At 42.5% G+C, this 26,794-nt stretch overlaps 1 protein-coding gene across 1 annotated transcript; it reads left to right on the top strand.

Annotated features, from left to right (window-relative positions):
* The first annotated feature begins 786 nt into the window (after positions 1–786).
* Positions 787–26,184, top strand: RHOH (ras homolog family member H). Its single transcript, XM_060778434.2, has 4 exons — positions 787–1,106; positions 13,661–13,727; positions 22,587–22,642; positions 23,924–26,184. The coding sequence occupies exon 4, from the start codon at positions 24,032–24,034 to the stop codon at positions 24,671–24,673; it is 642 nt and encodes a 213-aa protein (XP_060634417.2). The 5' UTR covers positions 787–1,106; positions 13,661–13,727; positions 22,587–22,642; positions 23,924–24,031; the 3' UTR covers positions 24,674–26,184.
* The last annotated feature ends 610 nt before the right edge of the window (positions 26,185–26,794 follow it).

Below are 26,794 nucleotides of genomic sequence, written 5' to 3'. Positions count from 1 at the left end.
TGTAGATCACCTACATCCAGAGAGCACTGTGGACTCAAACAATGATGGATCTGGACCAAACTCAGCATGCCCAAATATGAACACAGATGGAGTTTGGGGGAAATAGACCTTGACATTTGTGAGTTGTAGTTACTGGGATTTATAGTTCACCTACAATCAAAGAGCATTATGAACCCCACCAATGACAGAATTGGGGCAAACTTCCCACACAGAACCCCCATGACCAGGAGTATTGTGCTCCAAAACTCTGTCTGTCTGAATCCAGAGTAGCTTGGCGTGTTCATTTTCTGTAACTTTTTTTCCGGCTTCTGATCCCACCAGTTCTTTGTTGCAGGCAGATGGTATTTGTGGCACAAGTTCCAATGAATCATCTGAGCACTGGTGTTATGCCTCTGCTTGTAGCCTGTCTACATTTGGGATCTGTTGTTGACTTTTCAATTCTGGCTTTGATTGCATTGGTTCGAATGGCTTGTTCTTGGGCTGCCAGAATCAGGCCCTCCATCTCTTTTTTCAAAGTTCCATTTGTGAGTATTATTATTATTATTATTATTAGTCTGAAACAAAGCTTGGAAGTTATTTCAAAAGCACCTGAGAAGGTCTCCTCACTTTCATAGTGAAGATGGAGATACACCTAAGCAAAGCTATGGTTGTAACCCATGCAGGGTTTAAAAGCAAGAAGATTTGAGGTGAGGAGGTAGAGATGGTAAAAGTACTAGCAGAGAGAAACAAGCTGTTTCAGATAAGGCTCCTCCTCGCTTTGATTGAGACTCTGTCATCCCACACCAGCCCACAATGACACCCACACAGGGAGAGCAGAACAGAGAAGTCTTCAGGAAACTGTCTTGCACACCACTATTCCCTGATCTCTTCTTCTTCTTTACCTCTGAAGCTGCTGCCGCTTCCAAACTGCTGAAGCAACTGGAGCAACTGGCCACTGAAGCAACTACCGAAGCTCATTTCATAAGGTGTTCTTTTAATTTATAAAAGTGAAGTTGATAGTCTGCTGTGAAATTACAACTGGGAAGAAAATGGGACACGTTTCATCATCTCTGAAAATACTTTGCTGCTAAAGTTGACAAAGGACCTTGTTTAGCAGCCTGGATTTGGTAAGTCTTTTTCCTGGTTTTATTCCTTCTCTCCTTCCTTTCTTTCAGCATCTGGTCAAACTTAAACTGATTCTGTTCCAATAATCACGTGCAAACTTAATTACACCTCTTAAAATAAGTGAGATTTCAGACTAAATAGCTTTTTCTTGGTTGTACTATTTTAGTTTCTGTGTAATGCACACAGGGGGGTTTCCACTCCTCACAAAAGAACTGTTATGCAGAAGTAGTCATGCATCCCAAAGTGTTACACAAATAGCACTTTGGGACAGCGCGATCTTCTGGGGAGGCCCTCTTTTCGCTCCCACCACGGTCACAAGTATGGTTTGTAGGAACGAAAGAGAGGGTCTTCTCAGTGGTGGCCCCCTGCCTCTGGAACGTCCTTCCAAGGGAAATAAGACAGGCCCCATCCCTCCCCTCCGTAAGAGCTTGAAGACCTGATGGTTTCAACAAGCCTTTGAGAATGACCAGTTCTAGCTTGGCCCCAAACATTGTTGAATATGGCCTTATACTTCCTACCTATTACCCCGGTCATCCCTGTAATACTGTTATTGAGATTATGTTTATTATAATGTTGTTTTGTTACTGTATTCATATGTATTCATATGGGTTTTTTTTTATTTTGATGATGTTGCTTGTTGTTTATGTTTTGGTTTGATTTTGCTGTAACACGTTGTCCGGGCTTGGCCCCATGTAAGCCGCTCCGAGTCCCCATTGGGGAGATGGTGGTGGGGTGTAGAGATTATTATTATTATTATTATTATTATTATTATTATTATTATTATCCCTGGAAACGAGCAGCCACAGACCCGTACCTGCTATTGCCATTAGCCTGTTATAGCACTTTACTTAATTCCTGGCCCCCTCATATTTTGAGTTTGCACTAGCCTTGGCCCAGCTTTTTAATTGCTATGAACAGGCAGGATTACTTTTAATATACATGTGTTGTTGTGATAATTTTATGCTTATGTTGTTTTGTTAATTTTATGTTATACTGTTTACTTTGTATGTTTCAGTGATGTTATTTGGAAACCGCCCTGAGTCCCCCTCGGGAAGATAGAGCGGTATATAAATAAAGTTTTATATTTCATATTTTGTGTTTAGAAACTTGGGAGGCAGGGAGAAACCTATCATAATTCAGTAGGTCATGCACTTCTGAGATAAGTGTTCCAGGCCTAACTGAATTACAATGACTTCTACATATTCAAGACTTTGTGCAGTAAACCATAGCATATGCGTGGGATAGGTAATTGGTTTGAGGCAAACTCATATACATGGGTCTACTGGTGGTAGATCTACTGGGGATCTTCAGTATATATGAAGGATTTCTGAGCCCAGCACCAACAAAATAGCTCTCCTCCCAGGCCCGTAGCCAGGATTTCGTTTCGGGGGTGTGTGTGAATTTTTTTCAGGGGGGCTTTCGGGGGGGGGGGGGCTGAGTTTCGGGGGGGGGGGGACTGAGTCTGAGTGAAAGAGGGTCTAGCCTAGCAAACCTTTTGTATCATTACCCCAATACCCCCATGCATATGGGATATATTGAGTATGGTGATCAGATCATGATATGAATAAACATAACAGTTTAAGTAATGCACCAGTAAGGCCTTTTCACGAACCACCATGAGAATTTCGGGGGGGTTGGCATGTAGCCCCCCCCCCCCCGGCTACATGCTGACTCCTCCTATCCTCAGGTGTCACCTCCAACACATTATTCTACTGATTTGAAAGAAGAATGGAGTAATCAGAGGTGGCTTTTTGCAAGTATGGAAGGATTGTAGCTTCCATTCAATTCTAATGATCAATTCTGGACATAGAATTATTTCATTCAAAGCATCTCTTCCAAAAGAGATGCTAATCTTGTTCATCTATTGCAAACCATCCAAAGATCTATCAGTGAATTCATATCTATTTTTTAAACCTGTGAGAGTAGATCCAAGGATAAGGAACTTCCAAGAAGAAAAGATGAAGTCAACAAGACAACTTCAGATGACAGTAAGACTAGAGGATAAAGTCATAGGCTGGGTTAATATGCAGAGTAACAAAGCCTTGTTTAGTATTATCTTAAAGTCATTTTCAAATTGTTGTTGTTGTTCATTTGTTTCCGACTCTTTGTGACCTCATGGACCAGCCCATGCCAGAGCTCCCTGTCGGCTGTCACCTCCCCCAGCTCCTTCAGGGTCAAGCCAATCAATTCAAGGATACCATCCATCCATCTTGCCCTTGGTCAGCCCCTCTTCCTTTTTCCTTCCATTTTCCCCAGCATCGTCTTCTCTAAGCTTTCCTGTCTCCTCATGATGTGGCCAAAGTACTTCATCTTTGCCTCTACTATCCTTCCCTCCAATGAGCAGTCGGGCTTTATTTCCTGAAGTATGGACTGGTTGGATCTTCTCACAGTCCAAGACACTCTCAGAACTTTCCTCCAACATCACAGTGCAAAAGCATCTATCTTCCTTTGCTCAGCCTTCCCTATGGTCCAGCTTTCACATCCGCAGGTGACTATGGGAAATACCATTGCTTTAACTATGCAGATCTTCGTTGCCAGTGTGATGTCTCTACTCTTCACTATTTTGTTGAGATTGGACATTGCTCTCCTCCCAAATAACTTTCTGCCATATGTTTCAACTCGCTTTCTTCTAATTGGACTAATTATTGTATGTTTTTAGAAATTCACCAAACGTTAACAAGTTATGAGCTAAGCCTTTCTGTGAATTTGCATGAACAAGTTGTTTAGAGTACAGTCCTGCCAAACAATTATTATCCCATTTTAATGAGGTATATTTACACATTTATTTAATTTTACTATATCCTAGTTGCACAAATTCAGTTTAATCAAGCACATATATAAATATCCTGCCTAATCTTGGAAACTAAGCAGGGTCGGGTCTGATTGTTGCTTGGATGGGAGACTGCGAACAAATACCAGGCTACGTTTCAGAGGAAGGAATGGGCAAAACCACTTCTCAGACCTCTTCCACACAGCTGAATAAAATCCCACATTTTCTACTTTGAACTGGAATAAATGGCAGTGCAGACTCAGAAAACCCAGTTCAAAGCAGATATTATGGGATTTTCTGCCTTGATATTCTGGGTTATATGGCTGTGTGGAGGGGTCCTCAGTATTCCTTGCCTAAGAAAACCCTATAAATTAATGAGGCGACTGTAACTTGAAGATGACTTGAAGACACACATGAGTTCAGAACACTAGATCCATACCTAATCAGAGCTACATCAACGGGCTACATCAAATGGTCTTAAATTAGTTATTGGCTGGAATCTAGTTGGTGATCTCAACATGTTACTGCAGAAGGAGGTATGCAATATCTCCATGGTGCAATGACTCCAACTCAGCAACTTAGACCCCTCCTACACTGCCATATAAAATCCAGGTTATCTGCTTTGAACTGGATTATATGGCAACATATGGAGAGAGCTTTTTCCTCTGTGGTCCCCCCGACTCTGGAACTCATTATCTGGAGAGATTAGGAAAGCCCCTACCCTAGAAACCTTTAAAAAGAACCTTAAAACCTGGCTCTTCCGCTGCGCCTTTGGTGAGTAGGTATACAACCTTACACTATTGCTTAGCCTCAACGTTTTGTCATTGGAGTATACGCCCGCCACCCTGCCTCCCGCTTCGTGGGAAAACTTGATTCCACAACTCCCATTTTAATGAGCCCTCCTCCGCAAATAACCTGCTTCTCCTTTATCTCACCTGAGTTTTTAATCAGTTTTTAATTAGTTTTTCTTTTAATCCTTACATGTTGCTCACCCATTGTCACTGTGATTGTGTTTATTGTAATTTTATATTGTTATGCATTCATATGTTTTATGTAATTATGATGTTGTTGTTTATTTTTTGCGTTTTTGGTTTTATTCTGCTGTAATTTGTTGTTTGGGCTTGGTCTCATGTAAGCGGCCCCGAGTCATAGAATCATAGAATCAAAGAGTTGGAAGAGACCTCATGGGCCATCCAGTCCAACCCCCTGCCAAGAAGCAGGAATATTGCATTTAAACCACCCCTGACAGATGGCCATCCAGCCTCAGTTTAAAAGCTTCCAAAGAAGGAGCCTCCACCACACTCCAGGGCAGAGAGGTCCACTGCTGAACGGCTCTCACAGTCAGGAAGTTCTTCCTCATGTTCAGATGGAATCTCCTTTCTTGTAGTTTGAAGCCATTATTAAGTGTCCCCATTGGGGAGATGGTGGCGGGGTATAGATAAAGTTTATTCATCATCATTATTATTTAGTAGTGGCTGCTGCTTCTCTTATATCCATTTGGCGACTAGGGAAGGGCAGGAATAGTCAGGTAGTGTCCAACTGCAGTTGAAATACACAGAAAACATCTTGCTCCTGGACTGCTGAAATGCTGTCTGTCTCCAGCTGTTTGTCTCCATGAAATGGGCATGGTGTATATACTCATAGCTGCCTAGTAAATTGCACATATACAGAGGAGAGGGGAAGGTACATGTACAATTGGCAGAGCATTATAATTATTTGATTGACCTTCAGAAATTCAGCTAATATTAGCCAATGGTGAGTTGAGCAGCCTCAGTTGCTTAGGGTACAATCCAGCCAAAATTGCATCCTGCCAAACTGATGCAGGATCTCAGCCATGGATTCCAACAGAGAGAATATCATTAACTGGTCATTGGCTTGGATTACGGCAACATTTTTATATGAAAATAGTCCATTTTAAAAAATCATTATGCTCTAAAACAGCTAATACTCAGGGTTTTTTTGGTGGAATGTCTTGCTCCATATATATCAAGGCCGTCATCTGTACCCTTCCTATGGTACCTTTGTTAACCAAGGCAAGGTGCGCATTTAGAAGAGTGAGGGAAGTGCCAATGGCAGCACTCACCTAAAGACTGCGCTCTGAAACTAAGCCCATTTGGTTTTGTATTTTTTTGGCACCAAGTAAGAAGCCTTTCAAAAAGGTTTTAGGCTTCTATATTTTAAAATCTTTACACTTTTCACTGTTGCCGTTGGAATTGTTTTGCTTTTGTCATGAGCCGTTTGAGCTTTAGTTGATTTTTCACAACATAAAATCTATATAAATAAAAATGTAATGTTCGTTTGTGGGATTAACATAACTCAAAAACCACTGGACGAATCGACACCAAATTTGAAAACAAAACACATATCAGGCCAACAAATGACCATCACTCATAAAAACACAGAAAAACACAGAGGAAGGGACTTAAAAAGCAAAAAATAAAATAAAATTAAAAATGCATTACAACGCATGTGCATAACCACATATATACAGATATACACATAGAAAACACATATACACAGACTGGGCCACAGCAACGCATGGCAGGGAATGGCTAGTATAAGATAAAATATTTGTATTTCGCACAGAGAACTGCATTATTTGGCATTTGAAAGCACGTATAGTGGGTACTTGGTATTAGCTACAATCTGTGGATACGAAGGACCAACAAATCAGTGTTTTGAAACGGCTGTAATTGTGTCCTTTCCTGTAGATTGCAGTGATGAAAGTAGTTCCTTTAGATATTGTTAGACTAAAGCCCCTTCCACACAACTGAATAAAATCCCACATTATCTTTTAACAGGGATATATAGAAGTGTGGACTCAGATAGCCCACTTCACAGCAGATATTGTGGGTTAATCTGCCTTGATATTCTGGGTTATATGGCTGTGTAGAAGGGTCCTAAAAGGGCCATTATGCATGAAGATTGGTCCATGTTGGCTGTAACTGATCGTAAATAAAAATGAGAGAAACCTCAATCAGAGATCATATGTAATAATAGAATTTGTTTGTTTGTTTGTTTGTTTGTTTACTACATTTATATACCGCACCTTTCAGCTCAAGGGCGACTCGGAGCAGTTAACAATAGGCAACAATTCAATGCCAGAACAGTTACAACAAAATAAAACAATCATTAATACTTTAAAATGTTAACAGAACTATAAAACCATGAAAATCATACACAGCATTTAAAACATTATCGAAGCGTCTCCATCTCAAATCATTGTCCAGTTGCGTCATCAGTTGTCCATAATATCATATATCTATGCCATATTTGGGAAGACCTGTTCGAAAAGCCAGGTTTTCACCATTCTTTGGAAGGACAGGAGGGAGGGGGCCGATCTTATCTCTTTAGGCAGGGCGTTCCACAGTTGAGGGGCCACTGCTGAGAAGGCCTTGTCTCTCGTCCCCACCAGACACATCTGTGAGGAAGGCGGGAGCGAGAGCAGGGCCTCCCCAGAAGATCGTAGCATTCTAGATGGTTCGTAAGGAGAGATACGTCTGGATAATAGAAGGTAGGGAGAAAGTTGTGAGGCATTGGGGAAAGTCTTGTGTATTTAACAGACTATCCCACAAACTTAAGCAATCATACTTCTCTTAATATGATGAAAGGCAGAGTTGTGTTGTCTATGTGGAAGTAAGATTTGGATGTCTGGCTTTGACATTTTATTTATCGTGTCATCAGCAGCCATTGTATTACAATTCGAACAGAGCAAAACAAACACAGAGGTTAAAAAGAAAAAGAAAAAGAAAAAAAACCACACAGATTTTGTAAATTTGGTATTTGGTTAAATGTCCTTTGACCAGTATCTGGCCACTTGGAGTGCCTCTGGGGTTGCTGCAAGAAGGTCCTCCATCGTGCATGTGGCAGGGCTCAGGGTGCATTGCAGCAGGTGGTCAGTGGTTTGTTCTTCTCCGCACTCGCATGCCGAGGATTCCACCCTGTAGCCCCATTTCTTAAGATTGGCTCTGCATCTCGTGGTGCCAGAGCGCAATCTGTTCAGCGCCTTCCAAGTCGCCCAGTCTTCTGAGTGCCCAGGGGGGAGTCTCTCATCTGGTATCACCCATGAATTGAGGTGCTGGGTTTGGGCCTGCCACTTTTGGACTCTCGCTTGCTGGGGTGTTCCAGCGAGTGTCTCTGTAGTTCTAAGAAAACTATGTCTTGATTTAAGTCGTTGACGTGCTGGCTGATACCCAAACAGGGGATGAGCTGGAGATGTCTCTGCCTTGGTCCTTTCACTATTGGCTGCTACTTCCCGGCGGATGTCAGGTGGTGCAATACCGGCTAAGCAGTGTAATTTCTCCAGTGGTGTGGGTCGCAGACACCCCGTGATAATGCGGCATGTCTCATTAAGAGCCACATCCACTGTTTTAGTGTGATGAGATGTGTTCCACACTGGGCATGCATACTCAGCAGCAGAGTAGCATAGCGCAAGGGCAGATGTCTTCACTGTGTCTGGTTGTGATCCCCAGGTTGTGCCAGTCAGCTTTCGTATGATGTTGTTTCTAGCGCCCACTTTTTGTTTGATGTTCAGGCAGTGCTTCTTGTAGGTCAGAGCACGGTCCAAAGTGACTCCCAGGTATTTGGGTGCGCTGCAATGCTCCAGTGGGATTCCTTCCCAGGTAATCCTCAGAGCTCGGGATGCTTGTCTGTTCTTAAGGTGAAAGGCGCATGTCTGTGTTTTAGATGGATTAGGGATCAGATGGTTTTCCCTGTAATAGGCAGTAAGAGCACCTAGAGCTTCGGAGAGCTTCTGTTCTACCATCTCAAAGCTCCCTGCTTGAGCAGTAATGGCACGATCGTCAGCATAGATGAAACTCTCTGTCCCTTCTGGCAGTGGCTGGTCATTTGTGTAGATGTTGAACATGGATGGAGCAAGCACGCTCCCCTGAGGCAGGCCGTTCTTCTGTTTCCGCCATCTGCTTCTCTGGCCCTGGAACTCAACAAAAAAGCTCCTGTTTTGTAGCAGGTTTCCTATGAGGCAGGTGAGGTGGTAGTCCTTTGTGATATTATACATTTTTCTCAGGAGGAGGCGGTGGTTCACAGTATCATAGGCTGCTGACAAGTCTATGAAGACAGCTCCTGTGATCTGCTGCCTTTCAAAGCCATCTTCTATGTGCTGGGTCAGGTTCAGCACTTGCGATGTGCAGCTTTTGCCTTTTCTGAAGCCAGCTTGCTGTGGGATCAGACAGGGGTCTATATTTTCCATAATTCTATGCAAAATAAGTCTCTCCAGAACTTTGTAGAGGTGGCACAACAGGGAGATTGGTCTGTAGCTTTTTGGGTCATTACGGTCTTTGCCTGGCTTCAAGATGGCGATGACTCTTGCTTTCCTCCAGATTTTGGGGATCTGACAGGATGCAGTGCAGTTGTTCATCAGCTCCAGTTCATCGGCTTTGACATGTGGGATGTGGAAACCCCATCTTGTCCTTTATATCTGCTACCAAAATGTCATTGACTGGGCCTAGATCAATGCCTATTTTCTCTTAAAATTCTGGTGTGCTTTCAAATTATAGTGGACACTCCAGATCCACAGGCTCTGGATCTGTGATTTCCACTGACTATGGACTATCATGTCCCATTTTACTATATGACTAGCCGTCCCCTGCCATGCGTTGCTGTGGCCCAGTCTGAGTATATGTGGTTTGTGTGTGTATATATGTGTATATATTTGTGTATATGAGTATAAATGTGTGTTTGGTTATATATGTAGTTTTGTGCATGTGTTGTAATTTATTTCTTTGTTTTTTGGCTTTTAAAGCATCTTCTGCTGTGTTTTTCATTGTTTTTAAGAATGATGATCACTCGTTGGCCTAATAGGTGTAATGTGTCCAAATTTCGTGTCAATTCGTCCAGTGGTTTTTGAGTTATGTTAATCTCACAAACGAACATTACATTTTTATTTATATAGATCAGGGGTCCTCAAACTAAGGCCCGGGGGCCGGATATGGCCCTCCAAAGTCACTTACCTGGTCCTTGCTGTGTATTAACCTAAGTTTGAAATGACTTGAAAGCACACAACAACAATAACAACCCTATTTTATCAGCCAAAAGCAAGGCCACACTTACCATTGAAATACTAATAACTTTATATTTGTTAAAACTGTTCTTCATTTTAATTATTGTAGTGTTTTTTTGCACTACAAATAAGATATGCACAGTGTGCATAGGAATTCATTCATGCTTTTTTCAAATTATAATTCGTCCCTCCAACAGTTTGAGGGACTGTGACCTGGCCCTCTGTTTGAAAAGTTTGAGGACCCCCGATATAGATGATGATATGAACACAGACATACTGAAGTGTGTGCATTCACACTGCCATTTAATAATATGGAGTATGATCATCCATGGTTTTTTTGTATTCATGCAGGACCCAGAACCTACCTCCCACCAATATGGCAGTCCACTGTATTATAGTTGAAATTACATTATTGTAGATGGAAATTATATTATTGTAGATGGGCACAGATGTAGAAGGTTGTCTCTGTTTAGAGAGAAAACTGAACAAAAGAAAGGGATAGACGACAAAACTCACACACACAATAAAAAACCAACAAAAAACATCAGGATATTAACTATTATACTCTGGTTCTTCATATCTAATAGGGTTTGGTTCCAGGACCCTCCTTAGATATCAAAACCCATAGCTGCTCAAGTCGCACGAAATAAAATGACAAAGTAAAATGGTGTCCCTTATATAAAATGGCAAAATCAAAGTTTGCTTTCTGGAATAAAAAATATTTTAAAGCCATGTGTGTGGAATCCATGGATGCAGAATTTATAGATAGAAGTGTGTACTTGTAACAAAAATATATAAAAAATCTGTTAAATAATTGTTCAAACTAAAAAAAAATAATCACACAGTCCAAACTTTAAAATACCTGTACTGTTTGGAGGTTCATAAGGCATGAATCAATAGTCAATCGGATGTAACTTCCCAAAAGTCTTGGCAAGCCTTCATTCAAGTAGAGGCCGGATGGTTTTTTGACGATTAACCTCAATGAGCAATGAAGTTCCTAATAATTTTTAGTTTTGTTCTCCAGCCCAAATCAAACACATTGATGCAAGTTATTACAGAATAAAAATGTCTCTTCCCCATCAAGAGACCCGCCAAGACTTTTAGCAATCTAGTTTCCTTTGTGCCTCGTGGGTCTTTGTTTGTAGTGCTATTTATAAGTTTCAGCAGTGTATTTTAAAGCTAGAAGAATTAGTCATTTAATAGAATATATCTTTTAATGCTTGTTATACTCTCACACATGTGTGCTTACACACAAAACACACTATTTACATCCTGACTTTGTTTGTTTCCTAGAGGGAAGGCTTTATTCACAGCTCCTGAGCTGCTTGGAGTTGGTGAGGACTCTTTCTCAGATGGCTGAGATGGCTTTTTCTGCCCTCCACTCACTGCTATTGTTCATCCCTCCAAAAATGCCTTAGCTTAGGGCAGGGGTCCTCAAACTTTTTAAACAGAGGGCCAGGTCACAATCCCTCAAACAGTTGAAGGACCGGATTATAATTTGAAAAAAAAAAATGAACGAATTCCTATGCACACTGTACATATCTTATTTGTAGTGCAAAAAACCTTTTAAAACAATACAATAATTAAAATGAAGAACAATTTAAACAAGTATAAACTTATTAATGTTTCAATGGGAAGTGTGGGCCTGCTTTTGGCTAATGAGATAGGATTGTTGTTGTTGTGTGCTTTCAAGTTGTTTCAGACTTAGGTTGACCATGAGCGAGGGCTGGGTAAATGACCTTGGAGGGCCGTATCCGGCCCTTGGGCCTAAGTTTGAAGACCCCTGGCTTAGTGTAACAGAGCATTACAACATAAATCACCACCAAGAAAATGCCACCCATATGTAATACATATGGAAATACAGCTATGTAGGCTACTTAAACTATTTTTTATTTAGGCTGACATGCACATGGAATCAGACTTCAAAGTACATATCCATAACTTGAAGGAAAATTTATGTCGATGATTCTTATATTCAAAACACCAACCTGCCATTTATTTTATAACTCTGCAAAGCTTGGGAAAAGTCACATTTTGGACTATGATTCTCAGACTCCCCAAGAACAGGATCTGGAGGTTTCTGGGTTCTTTCATTCCATTAGACCAGGGGTCTTCAAACTTTTTAAACAGAGGGCCAGGTCACAGTCCCTCAAACTGTTGGAGGGCTGGATTAGAATTTGAAAACGACATGAATGAATTCCTATGCAAACTGCACATATCTTATTTGTAGTGCAAAACAAACAAACAAACAAAAAACAAATTAAAAACAATATTTATTTGTTGTGTCAGAGCAACCAGTCAATTTTATTACATTTCTAACAGAACAAAACAAACAAACAAACAGACAAAATACAAAATTTGCGAGTTTGGTAGCTGATTAAATGTCCTTTGACCAGTATCTGGCCACTTGGAGTGCCTCTGGTGTTGCTGCAAGAAGGTCCTCCATTGTGCATGTGGCAGGGCTCAGGTTGCATTGCAGCAGGTGGTCAGTGGTTTGCTCTTCTCCACACTCGCATGTCGAGGATTCCACTTTGTGGCCCCATTTCTTGAGGTTAGCTCTGCATTTCGTGGTGCCAGAGCACAGTCTGTTCAGCGCCTTCCAAGTCGCCCAGTTTTCTGTCTGCCCGGGGGGGGGGGGGGGGGGGAGTCTCTCATTTGGTATCAGCCATTGGTTGAGGTTCTGGGTTTGAGCCTGCCACTTTTGGACTCTCGCTTGCTGAGGTGTTCCAGCAAGTGTCTCTGTAGATCTTAGAAAATTATTTCTACATTTAAGTCGTTGACGTGCTGGCTGATACCCAAACAGGGGATGAGCTGGAGATGTCTCTGCCTTGGTCCTTTCACTATTGGCTGCTACTTCCCGGCGGATGTCAGGTGGTGCAATACCGGCAAAGCAGTGTAATTTCTCCACTGGTGTAGGGTGCAGACACCCCGTGATAATGCGGCATGTCTCATTAAGAGCCACATCTACTGTTTTAGCGTGGTGAGATGTGTTCCACACTGGGCATGCGTACTCAGCAGCAGAGTAGCATAGCACAAGGGCAGATGTCTTCATTGTGTCTGGTTGTGATCCCCAGATTGTGCCAGTCAGCTTTCGTATGATATTGTTTCTAGCACCCACTTTTTGCTTGATGTTCAAGCAGTGCTTCTTGTAGGTAAGAGCACGATCCAGAGTGACTCTCAGGTATTTGGGTGCATTGCAATGCTCCAGTGGGATTCCTTCCCAGGTGATCCTTAGAGCTCGAGTTGCTTGTCTGTTCTTGAGATGAAAAGCACTGCCTGTGTTTTAGATGGGTTTGGGATCAGCTGGTTTTAAAAACAATAAAATACAATACAATAATTAAAAACAATACAACAATTAAAATGAAGAACAATCTTAATAAATATAAACCTTTTACTATTACCATGGGAAGTGTGGGCCTGCGTTTAGCTGATGAGATAGGATTGTTGTTGTCGTGTGCTTTCAAGTAGTTTCAGATTTAGGTTGACCCTGAGCGAGGGCTGGGTAAAAGACCTTGGAGGGCCGTATCCGGCCCTCGGTCCGTAGTTTGAGGACCCCCTGCATTAGACAATCTGCAGAAAGGAGCTAAACTGGGAGGTATTCCTGAAAGTCTAAACTGCCAGGAAAAATGCATACGAAAGGATGGTAGTAGTTTTATTCAGTAGAGAACACTGTGGTTGTAATCAAGAATGATCTGGCATCTCTTTTTTCATTTCTCAATACATTCCAGCATTTACTTTGTTGTAATACTTATTTTTTTCTTTTTCAGTGTGTGAAGAACTATTCTACATTGGTGGGAATCGTTTGTACAAGAAGATAATGTGTAGAGGAGGAGGGTAAGAAGAATTTTAATTACTGACATTATGCACTCCTGCCCAGTCTATTTCTGATGAACTAAGTTTGTGGCTAAATAAATTAATTGCAGAATAAATGGATTAATCGTTAACATGTAAACTACAGGGTCCGCAGCCCTGTTGTTGATGTTTCAATTTTTAATTAAAAGTTGCTGTGAGGGAACGCATTTAATTTTATCCATGACGCAATGCTGAAAGAGGGGAGATTTCTTCCATCCACTTTCCTTGATCTAAGTTGGTGTCTCAAGGCTCTTATGGCAGATATGTGGTTTGGAAATGTTAAGTTCTCAGTCCTTTATCCTTTCTGGCTGATTAAGACCTTCGATCCAGTTTCAGAGATCGACATAATGTGCCCCTGAGACTACCTTTTGCTGGACAAAGTAAAAGAGGGTGTATATATATGCTACCTTCCTGGAAATAGAGAAGCAGCAAATCACCCTTTCAATTACAGAGATGACATACAATGTTGAAAATTTTTCAAAATGAAAAGTAGCCTTTTGGGCATTTCTCATTATGAAGTCCCATCCCTCCCACCCACCTTTTCTCTCTACATAACCCCTGGGAGATCCAATGAACTTAAATTGGCAACTGGATCCAATTTATTTAATTATGTATTTATTTATTTCCTATATTTATACCCCGCTCTTCTCCCCCCGGTTGGATCCAGTTGCCAAGTTGTCCTTTGCTAATCTCACTGGAAAGTCGATGCTATAAATGTCTCCTTCACAGAGAATCTGGTTCTAGACGTAATGTAGGAAGACACATTGCATTCTTGGCTCAGAAACAGATCTTTGTGCTGTTCTTCTTATGGGCCTTCAAGTCAATTTTGAGTTGTGGTGACTTGTATTTCCTTGGTAAGATTTATTTAGAGGTTTGTCATTGTCTTCAGTTGAGGCTGAGAAGGTGTGACTTGCACACCTTCTTGTGGCCCAGCATTGGGCCATGGCCCACAGGTTGGGAACCACTGGTACATCTGAGCAGCTTGAACTTTCAGGAGTTCAATGTCAACCCAGGTTTCTGTTCTTTTAAACGCAAATTATGGGAGGCTTTTGGTATTTCTGTGATATAAGCTTTAATTTCACACACACACACACACACACACACACACTATTGCCCGAAAATAAGGTAAGGACCCACAGTTAAAGCCCCACCAAATGTGGGAGAAGGTATAGCTTTGGCCATCAGGCTGTTACTACGTTCAAGCAGTTTCTTTTCATAAGTTTTTTGCATAGTTTGAGAAGTTACTTCTTAAAAGTAATTTGATCCTGTTACATAATATAATACAAGTTGAGCATACTTTATTCAGAATTTCAAACTGCAAAATACTCCAGCATTCAAAATTGTCTCCACGAGTCACTGGGGGTGCATCTACACAGGCCAGTTAGCATGGGCCTGGCCGTAGGGCAGTTCTTCAGACCGGCCCTGGGGCCAAACTTGGTTCAGCCTCCATGGATGTCCATCTTTGCCTGTTTTGTATTGTCATTGCTGTAGTAATTGTCACAGAGCTTCAAAGACCTTATGAATGTCCCTGGGTGCCTTTGCTGGAGTAATCTAAGGATCCTTCGTGACTCAATCAGAACCGGCCCAGATGTTCATACTACCCCAAAGTATGGGGATGCTCCAGAACTTTGTGGAAACTCTATAGCAGGCCTGTACAACTTGATAGTAATAAGAGGCTGAAATTAAATAGGTTAAACATCTTGGGACTGCAGATAGGGTTTTAGCACCTCATTTTCCAAGTAAAGGTATAATGCATGATTAATTAGGATTGTTGTTGTGTTGTGCGCCTTCAAGTTGTTTCCAGTTTAGGTCAACCCTACAGTGACCCTAACACTGGACTCCGGATCTAAGATCCTGTTTCTCTCTCTCTCTTTCTCTCTGTGCTGGGATCTAGAAGCCAGGCTCTTCGGCTGGCTTCCCTCTTTTCTTCTCTTTTCGAAGGCATAGCAGGAAAGGGACGGGAAATGAGATGGGAGGGGAGATGAGACGGGAGATGAGAGGAAGAAACCCTCCTGGTCCTGGCATACAGTGCTTCCTTCTTGTTGAGTTTCATCCCTGGACTGCACAAGTCTTTGTATCATCAAGTTTCCAGTCCTCAATGAGTAACTAGACTAGAGGCAGGACCAAGCTCAAGGATACCTTTCCCCACATTCCTATGCATATATTCCTAAAGGGCTTTGCCTGTTGTCTTTACTGATAGCTACTATGTCCTCCCCTTTTGATGATGTAGCAATGGAATTCTATACATCACCTTATAAACATTTTCGTTCAAATCACTATTCAGAATAAATTTCAAGCTGGGTTGTTGTAGCTTTTTCGGGCTATATGACCATGTTCTAGAGGCATTTTCTCCTGACGTTTCACCTGCATCTATGGCAAGCATCCTCAGAGGTTGTGAGACCTCACTACCTCTGAGGATGCTTGCCATAGATGCAGGTGAAATGTCAGGAGAAAATGCCTCTAGAACATGGCCATATACCCCGAAAAAACCTACAACAACCCAGTGATTCCGGCCATGAAAGCCTTCGACAATAAATTTCAAGCTCTTTGTCCAAACCTTTTCCCATTATTCCAACTGAATTTGTATACCTATATTTTGTGCCCATTTAACCGTGCAATCTTTCACGTGTTCTTCCTCCACGTCATATTTTAACAACAGACTGATCAGAGGCCTTTCCTGAAGATTCAAAAGTGAGAGTCATATTTTCCAAGAAAAGTGTAGCTGTGCGGTAGGGAGCGAATCTAGCCATCTCTCTACTTCTGCAAAATGTGTTTACCTCCATACTTTTTTAAAAAAACTTCCTGATTGTGAAACCTGTTTGAGAGTGAGCTGCGCTGTCTCAGAGTGTGGTGAATTCTCTTTACCTGAAGGTTTTAAAACAAAGGCTGGATAGCCGTCTATCAGGAGTGTTTTGTGTGTTCATGCATGACTGGGGGTTGGATTGAATGGTCCCTGTGATCTCTTCCATCCCTATGATTTTATTATTTTTATCTTCATTACAAGCCATCCCTTGCCACGCGTTGCTGTGGCCCAGTCTGGTGATCTGGAAAATAAAGTAATGAGAAAGTTTTGGTTTATAATATATGTACTGTCTTTATGCTTGTGGGTAAACAGTATTTCTTGCTGTTTCTTTGTCAGTGCTGATGTGGAGATGGTCTGGTTTGCCTATTCTGGAACATGCAACATATTATTGTCTTTCTTTAGGGGTCCCTTTCAAATCTATGAAACTATATCTGTTATATACATATATATATTATGTGTGAATCTTATATATCTATCTATATCTATGGCTGGATGGCTCTTTGTCAGGAGGGGTTTGATTATGTTTTCTTGCCCTGGTGAAGGGAGTTGGACTGGATGGCATTAAGTTTGGGGGTTCTCTGTGGGAAGTTTGCCCCAATTCCATTGTTGGTGAGGTTCAGCATGCTTTTTGCTTGTAGGTGAACTATAAATCCCAGTAACAACAACTCCCAAATGTCAAGGTCTAGTTCCCCTAAACTCCACCTGTGTTCATATTTGGGCATATGGAATATTTATACCAAGTTTGGTCCAAATCCCTCATTGAGTCCATAGTGCTCTCTGGATGTAGGTGAACTACAACTCCAAAACTCAAGGTCAATGCCCACCAAACTTTTCCAGTATTTTCTCTTGGCAATGGGAATTCTGTGTGCCACGTTTGGTTCATCACTGGTGGAGTTCAGAATGCTCTTTGATTGTAGGCTAGCTATAAATCCCAGCAACTACAACTCCCAAATGACAAAATCAATTTTTTTTAGTGATGGTCATTCCTTGGGTTAGTAGATATCTTGTGGCCAAATTTGGCGGCAATTCATCCAGCAGTTTTTTAGTTCTGTTAATCCCACAAACATTACATTACATTTTTATTTATATAGATGAGGTAGACTTAGAAGTGACTGGATTGACCTTGAAGGAGCTGGGGGTGGTGACGGCTGACAGGGAGCTCTGGCGTGGACTGGTCCATGAAGTCACAAAGAGTCGGAAACGACTAAATGAATGAACAACAACAGACTTAGATCTACATTTTGAACTTCATTACATTGAGATCACTGATCTGAGCTATAGAGGGGGATTCAGAAAGGATTGTGGTGAATGTAGTGGGGGCTGTGGGGAATCCGCCCTCCCATGCTCTGCATTGTCCACATTGCCCCTTACCTTATCCCACAGGGGGAAACATTGCTACTCGGCTTCCCCTCCATTGTTCTCTACGCAACATGGGAAGCCTCTTGCGTTGTCGACACTGCCTCTTACAACTGTTCAACCTCACTTCAGGCATGGAGCCCTGCTAGAAGTAGATCTACATTGTGTGATGGGATCTGGCAAGCTTCGTGCCTGAAGTGAAGTCGAACTGTCATAGGATGGGCAATTTTGCCCGTCTGATGGAGTCGTAAAACACAACTCAAAATTCAGGGTTCAATTCCTCCAGCTGTATCATTATTTTAAAATGGCAATTGACATTTACGTCCCTTGGCTGCATAATGCAATTGAGCCAAATCAGTTATCACCGGGACTTTGCAATTGCTGCTACCTCTGAAACCCGAGACTTTGATAGTTTGTTAGAAGTTAAAATCATTGTGACTTTAGGGGTCATTGCACACAGGATCATATTGGAAAAATCAGCCAGGCACAATGAATGGTTGCAAACATTTAGTACCTTTGTGAGTTTAGACTGGAGAATGCATATTTACATCTTGGTGCACTGTTGCAAGGAACAGGAGGGGCAGTCAGAGTGTGTCCCATTCCTGCATATCTTGTGAAAGATTGAAGCTTGTCATTTTAAGGTCAAGCTGTTATTGCTGTAGACATGGGGAACAGCAAAAGTGGATGAAAAAAGAAGCTAAGCTTCAATAAAGGCTTAAATAGTGGGAAAAAGTGAAACTCCATGATGGGTACAAAGGACTGTTTATTCCCATACAAACGTCCTTATATCTTAAAGCAGTTGTTCCCAACTTACTGCTCTTTTTTGTGGGTTATTAGAACTGTTCCAAGGTTCGTAAAAGCAGCCCCATTTATTAGAATCATAGAATTGGAAGAGACCTCATGGGCCATCCAGTCCAACCCCCTTCCAAGAAGCAGGAAAATTGCATTCAAAGCACCCCTGACAGATGGCCATCCAGCCTATGTTTAAAAGCCTCCAAAGAAGGAGCCTCCACCACACTCCGGGGCAGAGGGATCCACTGCTGAACAGCTCTAACAGTCAGGAAGTTCTTCCTAATGTTCAGATGGAATCTCCTTTCTTGTTGTTTGAAGCCATTGCCCAAACTACAGGGCAGCAGAAAACAAGCTTGCTCCCTCCTCCCTATAACTTCCTCTCACATATTTCTACATGGCTATCATGTCTCCTCTCAGCCTTCTCTTCTTCAGGCTAAACATGCCCAGCTGTTTAAGTCGCTCCTCATAGGACATGTTCTCCAGACCCTTATATCATTTTAGTCACTGTCCTCTGGACACATTCCAGCTTGTCAACATCTCCCTTCAATTGTGGTGCCCAGAATTGGACACAGTATTCCAGATGTGGTCTAAGCAAGGCAGAATAGAGGGGTAGCATGACTTCCCTGGATCTGGACACTATACTCCTATTGATACAGGCCAAAATCCCATTGGCTTTTTTTGCTGCCACATCACATTGTTGGCTCCTGTTTAACTTGTTGTCCACGAGGACCCCAAGATCTTTTTCACACGTACTGCTCTGAAGCCATGCGTCCCCCATTCTGTATCTTTGCATTTTGTTTTTTCTGCCTAAGTGGAGTATCTTGCATTTGTCACTGTTGAACTTAATTTTGTTAGTTTTAGCCCATCTCTCTGGTCTGTTAAGATAGTTTTGAATTCTGCAGATCGTTTTGAATTCTGAGGGAAGATTTTGAGGGCAAAACTGCAATTTAACTCCAGTTTAGCAGCTTCATACTTATTCTGTCTCTTAAGAGATTATCTGAAACCTGCTAAGTAAATATAAAATGTGGGTGGGAGGGATGGATTTGGCTTCAATATCTATTTCTGTATTAGGGAAATGCAGGTCTTCCTCTGTCAATGACCCATATATAGGGGTGGCCCTAGGTAATTTTCAACGGTAAGCAAACAGTATTTTGGCGCCCCCCCCCCCCCAACCAATCATTGATATATATTTTCTGTTTGTCATGGGAGTCCTGTGTGCCAAGTTTGGTTCAATTCCATCATTGGTGGAGTTCAGAATGCTCTTTGATTGTAGGTGAACTATACATCCCAGTAACTACACTTGCTGCACTTGCTCCCTTGCCTGGCCCGCTTTGGGTCCGGAGGCATGCCTGAAGACCCCGGCGTGTGCACCAAAAGTCACATTTTCTCGTGACTTTCTCCTCAGCCATTGGGACCGAGAGAGAGAGAGAGAGAGAGAGAGAGAGAGAGGTGGAGATGCCCACCTTTCCTGAAGGTAGGCACAAAAACAAAGGAGGGAGCAGAGGTGGGAGATACCTCCAGCTGGAGGGGCTCTCTCTCTCTCTCTTGGTCCCAATAGCTGAAGAGGCAGTCAGGAGAAGAGGCGACTTTTGGTGCGCACACTGGGATCTTCAGACACGCCTCCGGACCCGAAGTGGGCCAGGCACGGCGGCTCCGCCCCTTGGCCCACCCGCAGATTGGGGAGAAGAGAGGAGGCAGGTGGAACGCCGGGGGATCGGGAAAGGGAGCCGGTCATGGGGAAGGGATCGAACCCGGAGAACAATTGAGTGCCGGCTCTGCTCGTGCACCCGGTGGCCGGGTGGAGGGGGAATGAGAGGGGCTAGGCGAGGTTCAAGGGCCCGTCCCCTTTGGGAAGAGGATTGCCTGGCAGCGAGACAAGAAAGCCGAGGCTCCCCCCAGACTGCTAGGGCTGTTGTGAGCTGAGGGGGCGCTCCTCAAGTGGCGGTCGAGGGGCATTTACAGAGGCACCTCTGCGCCCCTGGCAAAAAAAAGTGTTCTGCAGCCACTTACTTCGCATAATGGACGAGCCGCTCCTGCCCATATATTTGACATACATTTAAAATCTGACTGTGAGAGCCGTTCAGCAGTAGAACTCTCTGCCCCGGAGTGTGGTGGAGGCTCCTTCTTTGGAAGCTTTTAAACAGAGGCTGGATGGCCATCTGTCAGGGGTGATTTGAATGCAATATTCCTGCTTCTTGACAGGGGGTTGGACTGGATGGCCCATGAGGTCTCTTCCAACTCTTCTATGATTCTATTGCCATAGCGATTTTTTAACAGACAGATTCTAGATTGCAAAAAATAAAAAAACGTTCATGTATCAAAGTGAACTTCAATGGAGATTCCAAACTTTCCAATCAAATGCTGCTGTTCTTCTACAGTCACTCTCAGAATATTGTGTATATTTTGTTTACAGGGCAAACAAATGTGGAAGTCACTTCTGTCTCATGTCTAATCTTGGACGAGCCAGTCCTTGCTGGCCTTTTGAAAGTAGAAGGAACTAAAGACATCCAATAAACCTCATGCAAAAGAAGCTAAGGGTTGCATCACATTGAGATCATGAAGCCAGGGCATTCACTGGCCAGCAGGGCAATTCCGGTGGGCAGTGTGGGAAACCGTTGCCCCACACTCCTCTTCCCTGTTGTACCAAATTTCATTTGATACAACAGGCGGCAGCCAGGTTACTAACTGGAGCGACTTACAGGGAGCGGTCAACCCCCCTGTTTAAGGAGCTCCACTGGCTGCCGTTCATTTTCTGGTCCCAATTCAAGGTGCAGGTTCTTACCTACAAAGTCCTGAACGGTTTGGGACCCACCTACCTGCGTGACCACATTTCTGTGTACGAACCACTCTACTCTCCGATCATCTGGAGAGGCCCTGTTCACGCTCCCGTCCCCTTCGTAGGCACAATTGATGGGAACGAGGGAGAGAGCCTTCTCTGTGGTGGCCCCCCGACTCTGGAACTCACTCCCCAAGGATATCAGGCATGCCTCAACTGGCAGTCTTTAAGAGGAGACTGAAAATGTGGCTGTTCTAGTGTGCCTGAATAAGGAAACAATGCCCTGCTCTGATTAATTCTCTGTCATTGTCCTCAGAAGCACTTTACTACCCGTTGAGTTGCTCTCCCCACATAATCTTTTAAAATCCTCCTGCTTAGATACATCCTACCTCTGTTCACGCCCAGTGTTTATTTTTAAAAAAATTTAATTTATAACATCTGGCCTGGCCATAAGGTTTTAAATTCTCTGTGTTATTGTTTATATGTAAGTTATATTAATTGTACTGTTTTATTTGCTTGTTGTTTTGTTTGTACTGATGTGTTGTTGGGCTTGGCCTCATGTAAGCCGCCCCGAGTCCCCTTGGGGAGATGGTGGCGGGGTATAAATAAAGATTATTATTATTATTATTATTATTATTATTATTATTCTACAATATGTCCTAGGATGCCCAAAATCTAAGTGACCTATATAAAGAACAAAACAAAACAATCCAAAATTCCTTTCCATGAATCTTGTGTGATGGAAAAAGGCAAACCATTTAGGGAAATATCATGTGGGGAAACCCTTCGGAGTTTGAAAGTCAGGGTGGGTCATATTTTTTTCTCTATGAACCATTTGTGATGTAGGCATTGTCTTCCAGGAAATGCTTTCTTACCCTATCTTACGCAATGCCTGCCTTATAAGTACTGCTGAGCAGAAATCGGACCAAAAGCTACAAGAGTGGACTGGATGGGAGCTATTTATGAGATTTAAAAATCCGTTTCTCAGGAGCTGTTGGGTTAATTTATGGCAAGAACACATTGATAGGAGCTCTTTTGGCAATAGCTTGCTTCATCAGCCATATGGAGAAAACAAAAGGAATTTGGAATGAGGTGTTTTGCTTCTTCTTTCCAGCTTGATCTCATCAGAAGAAGAAGACGGATTGTATGTTGGAGGCAAATACCCAGGAGGTAAGATTCACCTTCCTTACCAAAGATGAAAGATCCAGCACTTCTCCTGTGGCAGACCAAGGAAAAATGCAGATGTTGAGAAAGTCACTTGTTATGAGACAACACTAATAGTCTGGGAGATAGTCCATGAAAGTTACTTTAATTTTTCATTATCTATAAAAAATTAATATTCCATTATTATTAAGTGCTTTGCAAGTAGATTTGTTTTCTAGCTGTGTGAGCACATGTACCAAGCACAGAAATAAATTCCTACGTTTCCAGATCTATGACCTGCAATGGGATAGTGCTGATGGAGGTGTCTCTGTCAGGCTGGATCTACACTGTCATATCATTAATTTCAGAATGCAGATTAACTGCATTGAACTGGGTTATATGAGTCTGCACAGGTCAATGCAGTTAATCTGTATTCCAGGAGCTCCCAGTGGCGCAGCGGGTTAAACCCTCTGCCAGCAGGACTGAAGACCAACGCAGAATCGAATCCGGGGAGAGTGCGGATGAGCTCCCTCTATCAGCTCCAGCTCCTCATGTGGGGACATGAGAGGAGCCTCCCACAAGGATGGTAACACATCAAAACATCCAGACGTCCCCTGGGCAACGTCCTTGCAGATGACCAATTCTCTCACACCAGAAGTGACTTGGAGTTTCTCAAATCACTCCTGACACAACAAAAAAAAATCTGTATTCTGAAACTGCATTATATGGCAGATTAGATCCAGCTTAAGTGAGACCAAGCAAAGGGCTGCTGCGACACTGAGGTGGGTGGGTTGATGATGGCACAAGGGATTGCCATACCGTGTCCTCAAGCCGATTGAGCTCAGGGAACATGGGATGGCAATCAAGACAATTGCTGACTGCCCTTAAGTTGAGATAGAACCCAAATTCTGGGCCAGGATTCTGCCTTTCTCCCAGCTTGCACTAAATTAATCCGTATCAGCCCTGTTCAGCATTTAATTGCCATTTTTAGTTGATCCATTCTCACACTGATCTAAGTAGTTGGTGTAGAAATGCTCCCTATTTGATCTTGAAAGTTAAGCAAGTACAAATCTGGTTAGTGCTTTGATGGGAGACCACCAGTGAATACAAGGTGCTGTTGGCTATATTTAAGAGGAAGTATTTGGCAAACTACTTCTGAGCATTCCTTATCTAAGAAAACCCTGTGAAATTCATGTAGTTACCATAACTTGAAGGCAACTCGAAGGCACATGTAACACACACAGACACACAATGACTTTTTTTTGTGACGTTCCAGTAAAATGCTGATGTATTATCTTACTGTTGTAGGAAACTAACTGGACTTAATGAAGCACTGAATAGTGTGGGAGAGCAAGAGATTCGGCATCCTTGAGTTCTCCAAGAACTACCACAGAAACCATGATGGATTCCAACTGAATGGTGTTAAACAGTAACAGCCTTCCTAGGATTGTGCCTTCAAACTCTATTCTAGACTTTGAGGAAATGTTGGACTCAGTCAAATGTGTTTTGGTAGGAGATTCTGCCGTTGGGAAAACTGCCCTGCTGCTGCGTTTCACATCAGAGACGTTTCCGGATATGTATCGGCCAACAGTTTATGAAAACACAGGTGTCGATGTTTTCCTAGATGGTGTCCAGATTAGTTTAGGCCTTTGGGACACTGCCGGCGGTGATTCCTTCAAAGGCATACGTCCGCTTTCCTACCAACAAGCAGATGTCGTCTTAATGTGCTTCTCGGTGGCCAATCGCAACTCCTTCCTCAACTTGAGAAACAAATGGGTCACGGAAATCCGGACACACTTGCCCCGGATCCCAATTTTAGTGGTGGCGACCCAAACTGACCAGAGGGAAACGGGACCTCATAGTGCAGCCTGTGTCAGCCCGGTACATGGCAAGCGACTAGCCAAAGACATTCGGGCCAAAGGCTACGTGGAGTGCTCCTCTCTCAGCAACAGGGGAGTGCAGCAGGTTTTTGAGTGTGCCGTCCGGACAGCAGTGAATCAAGCAAGAAAACGAGCCAGGAGGAATCTTTTCTCTGTCAATGAGTGCAAGGTGTTTTAATGTCCATGCAGTGTCCTTATCCATCATCACAAAACTGAGTTAATTCCTGCCACATAATGTTTTCATTTCAGCAGATGGAAAACAGTACCACCTTCACAGTTGATGCAGGCTTCTCCTGGTTGGTGTCAGGACCTCTCCTCATAGGAATCTTAGTGGAACTCTGGACCGACCCAATTCCAATATGGCACTGGTGCCATTTCCCCCTCCCCAGCTATGTAAACTGATGGGAAGCCAGACTTGAAGATTTAAGAGTGGCAGCACAATCATTATTATTATGGTGTGGGATTTCAGAGCCTATTTATTTAACAGTGGAAGCTGAGTTGCTTTGGATGAAATATTGTCTCCATTTAAAAGGTGGAATTAATGAAATACATCTCCGAGACTTATGCAGGTATCTCCCATATTAGCACAGAGATTATTTGTTACTGACAAAACCCTGAAAGGTCATAGGATTCACTGGTTACAGGAAATGACATGTTTCTGTTAGAAAAATACTGTGTTCAAAGCCAGGGTCAAAAGAAAACTGAGTATGTCCATAAGACCTGGATATGGAAGTTAAAACTATGTATTTTTATATATTTATATTTTTTAAAGTTATTTAGACTTCCTTGATGAAGCTTGTCTCCTCAATGGTCACTCTTGATTTAAACAGAGGCTGGATGGCCATCTGTCGGGGGTGCTTTGAATGCAATTTTCCTGTTTCTTTGCAAGGGATTAGACTGGATGGCCCATGAGGTCTCTTCCAACTCTATGATTCTTTGTAGCCCAGTCAAATAAACCCATCCATGAAAAATTCCAGTTGGAATTGTTAATAGCTAGAGTAGGGTTCCTCAAACTTTCTAAACAGAGGGCCAGGTCACAGTCCCTCAAACAGTTGGAGGGCTGGATTATAATTTGAAAAAAAAAACATGAATGAATTCCTATGCACACTGCACATATCTAATTTTAGTTCAAAAAACCCTTTAAAAATGCAATAATTAAAATGAATAACAATTTTAATATAAACTTATTAGTATTTCAATGGGAAGTGTGCGCCTGCTTTTGGCTGATGAGATAGGATTGTTGTTGTTGTTGTTGCTGCTGTGTGCTTTCAAGTCGTTTCAGACTTAGGTTGACCCTGAGCGAGCGCCAGGTAAATGACCTTGGAAGGCCGTATCCGGCCCCTGGGCCATAGTTTGAGGACCCCTGAGATTGAGATTTTGCCAGTTCTTACGTTCCCATCTAATTTACTAGGCAGATACTCAGATAATTGTTCTGAACAATAATCTGGCACAATAACCCTTTGTTATCTTCTCACCCTCAAGATCCATATATTAGCCATCATGTTCCTATTCAGATATCTAGTTTGCGGAAATGGTCATCATCACACCTCTCAAAGCTCACAACTAAGAGGATGAAAGCAAAATTCTCTTATGTTGCTTGTCTTTTTACCAGTAATTTCAGGGTGTGAAAAAGGTTAATTTTAGATTTCAGCTCCCTGACTCGCCAGTGTAACATCACCAATGATTCAGCCTTTGGGACTTCACCTTTCCTTAATCTCGAATCATTGGTGATTTATGCTGGGGATTCTGGGAGACGTATTCCCAAAGGCAAGCTCTGCCAAGACAAGACTGATTAGTTATTACAATTTACAGTTACTGTAAATAATATATCTGAGTACTTTTTAAAAAGTCCTTTAAACTAGTGGCCATTTCTACATATTGTGTTGGTTAGTTCCAGGCACCACTTGCACACTGTGCAAATACTTACCGTATATTCCGGCATATAAGACGACTAGGCGTATAAGACAACCCCCAACTTTTCCAGTTAAAATACAGAGTTAGGGATATATTCGCCGTATAAGACTACCCCTCTTCCAACACACACCAAATAAAAAATTTAAAAGCATCAGATTTGATTTCAATATGGTAATTTTTCTATTACTGTACCACCTTCTCTGCCTCTTGGATCTCGCACATGCGCCTCTGCACCACTTCACTGCAGTCTTCAGGAGTGAGATCTGAGAGGCTGAGGAGGAGGTCTGGTAATAGGATACAAGGGCGGGCCAGACAGGTAAAAGAGGTGTGTTTGTCTAGGCCCGGAAGCCTGCAGCTTGCTCTGCCCTTCATTTACACCTTCCCG

The sequence above is a fragment of the Anolis sagrei genome, chromosome 5 (assembly GCF_037176765.1).
Source record: "Anolis sagrei isolate rAnoSag1 chromosome 5, rAnoSag1.mat, whole genome shotgun sequence".
Classification (NCBI taxonomy): Eukaryota; Metazoa; Chordata; class Lepidosauria; order Squamata; family Dactyloidae; genus Anolis; species Anolis sagrei.
Note: the sequence above shows the minus strand (reverse complement) of the source record. Positions and strands in the feature narration are given on the sequence as shown.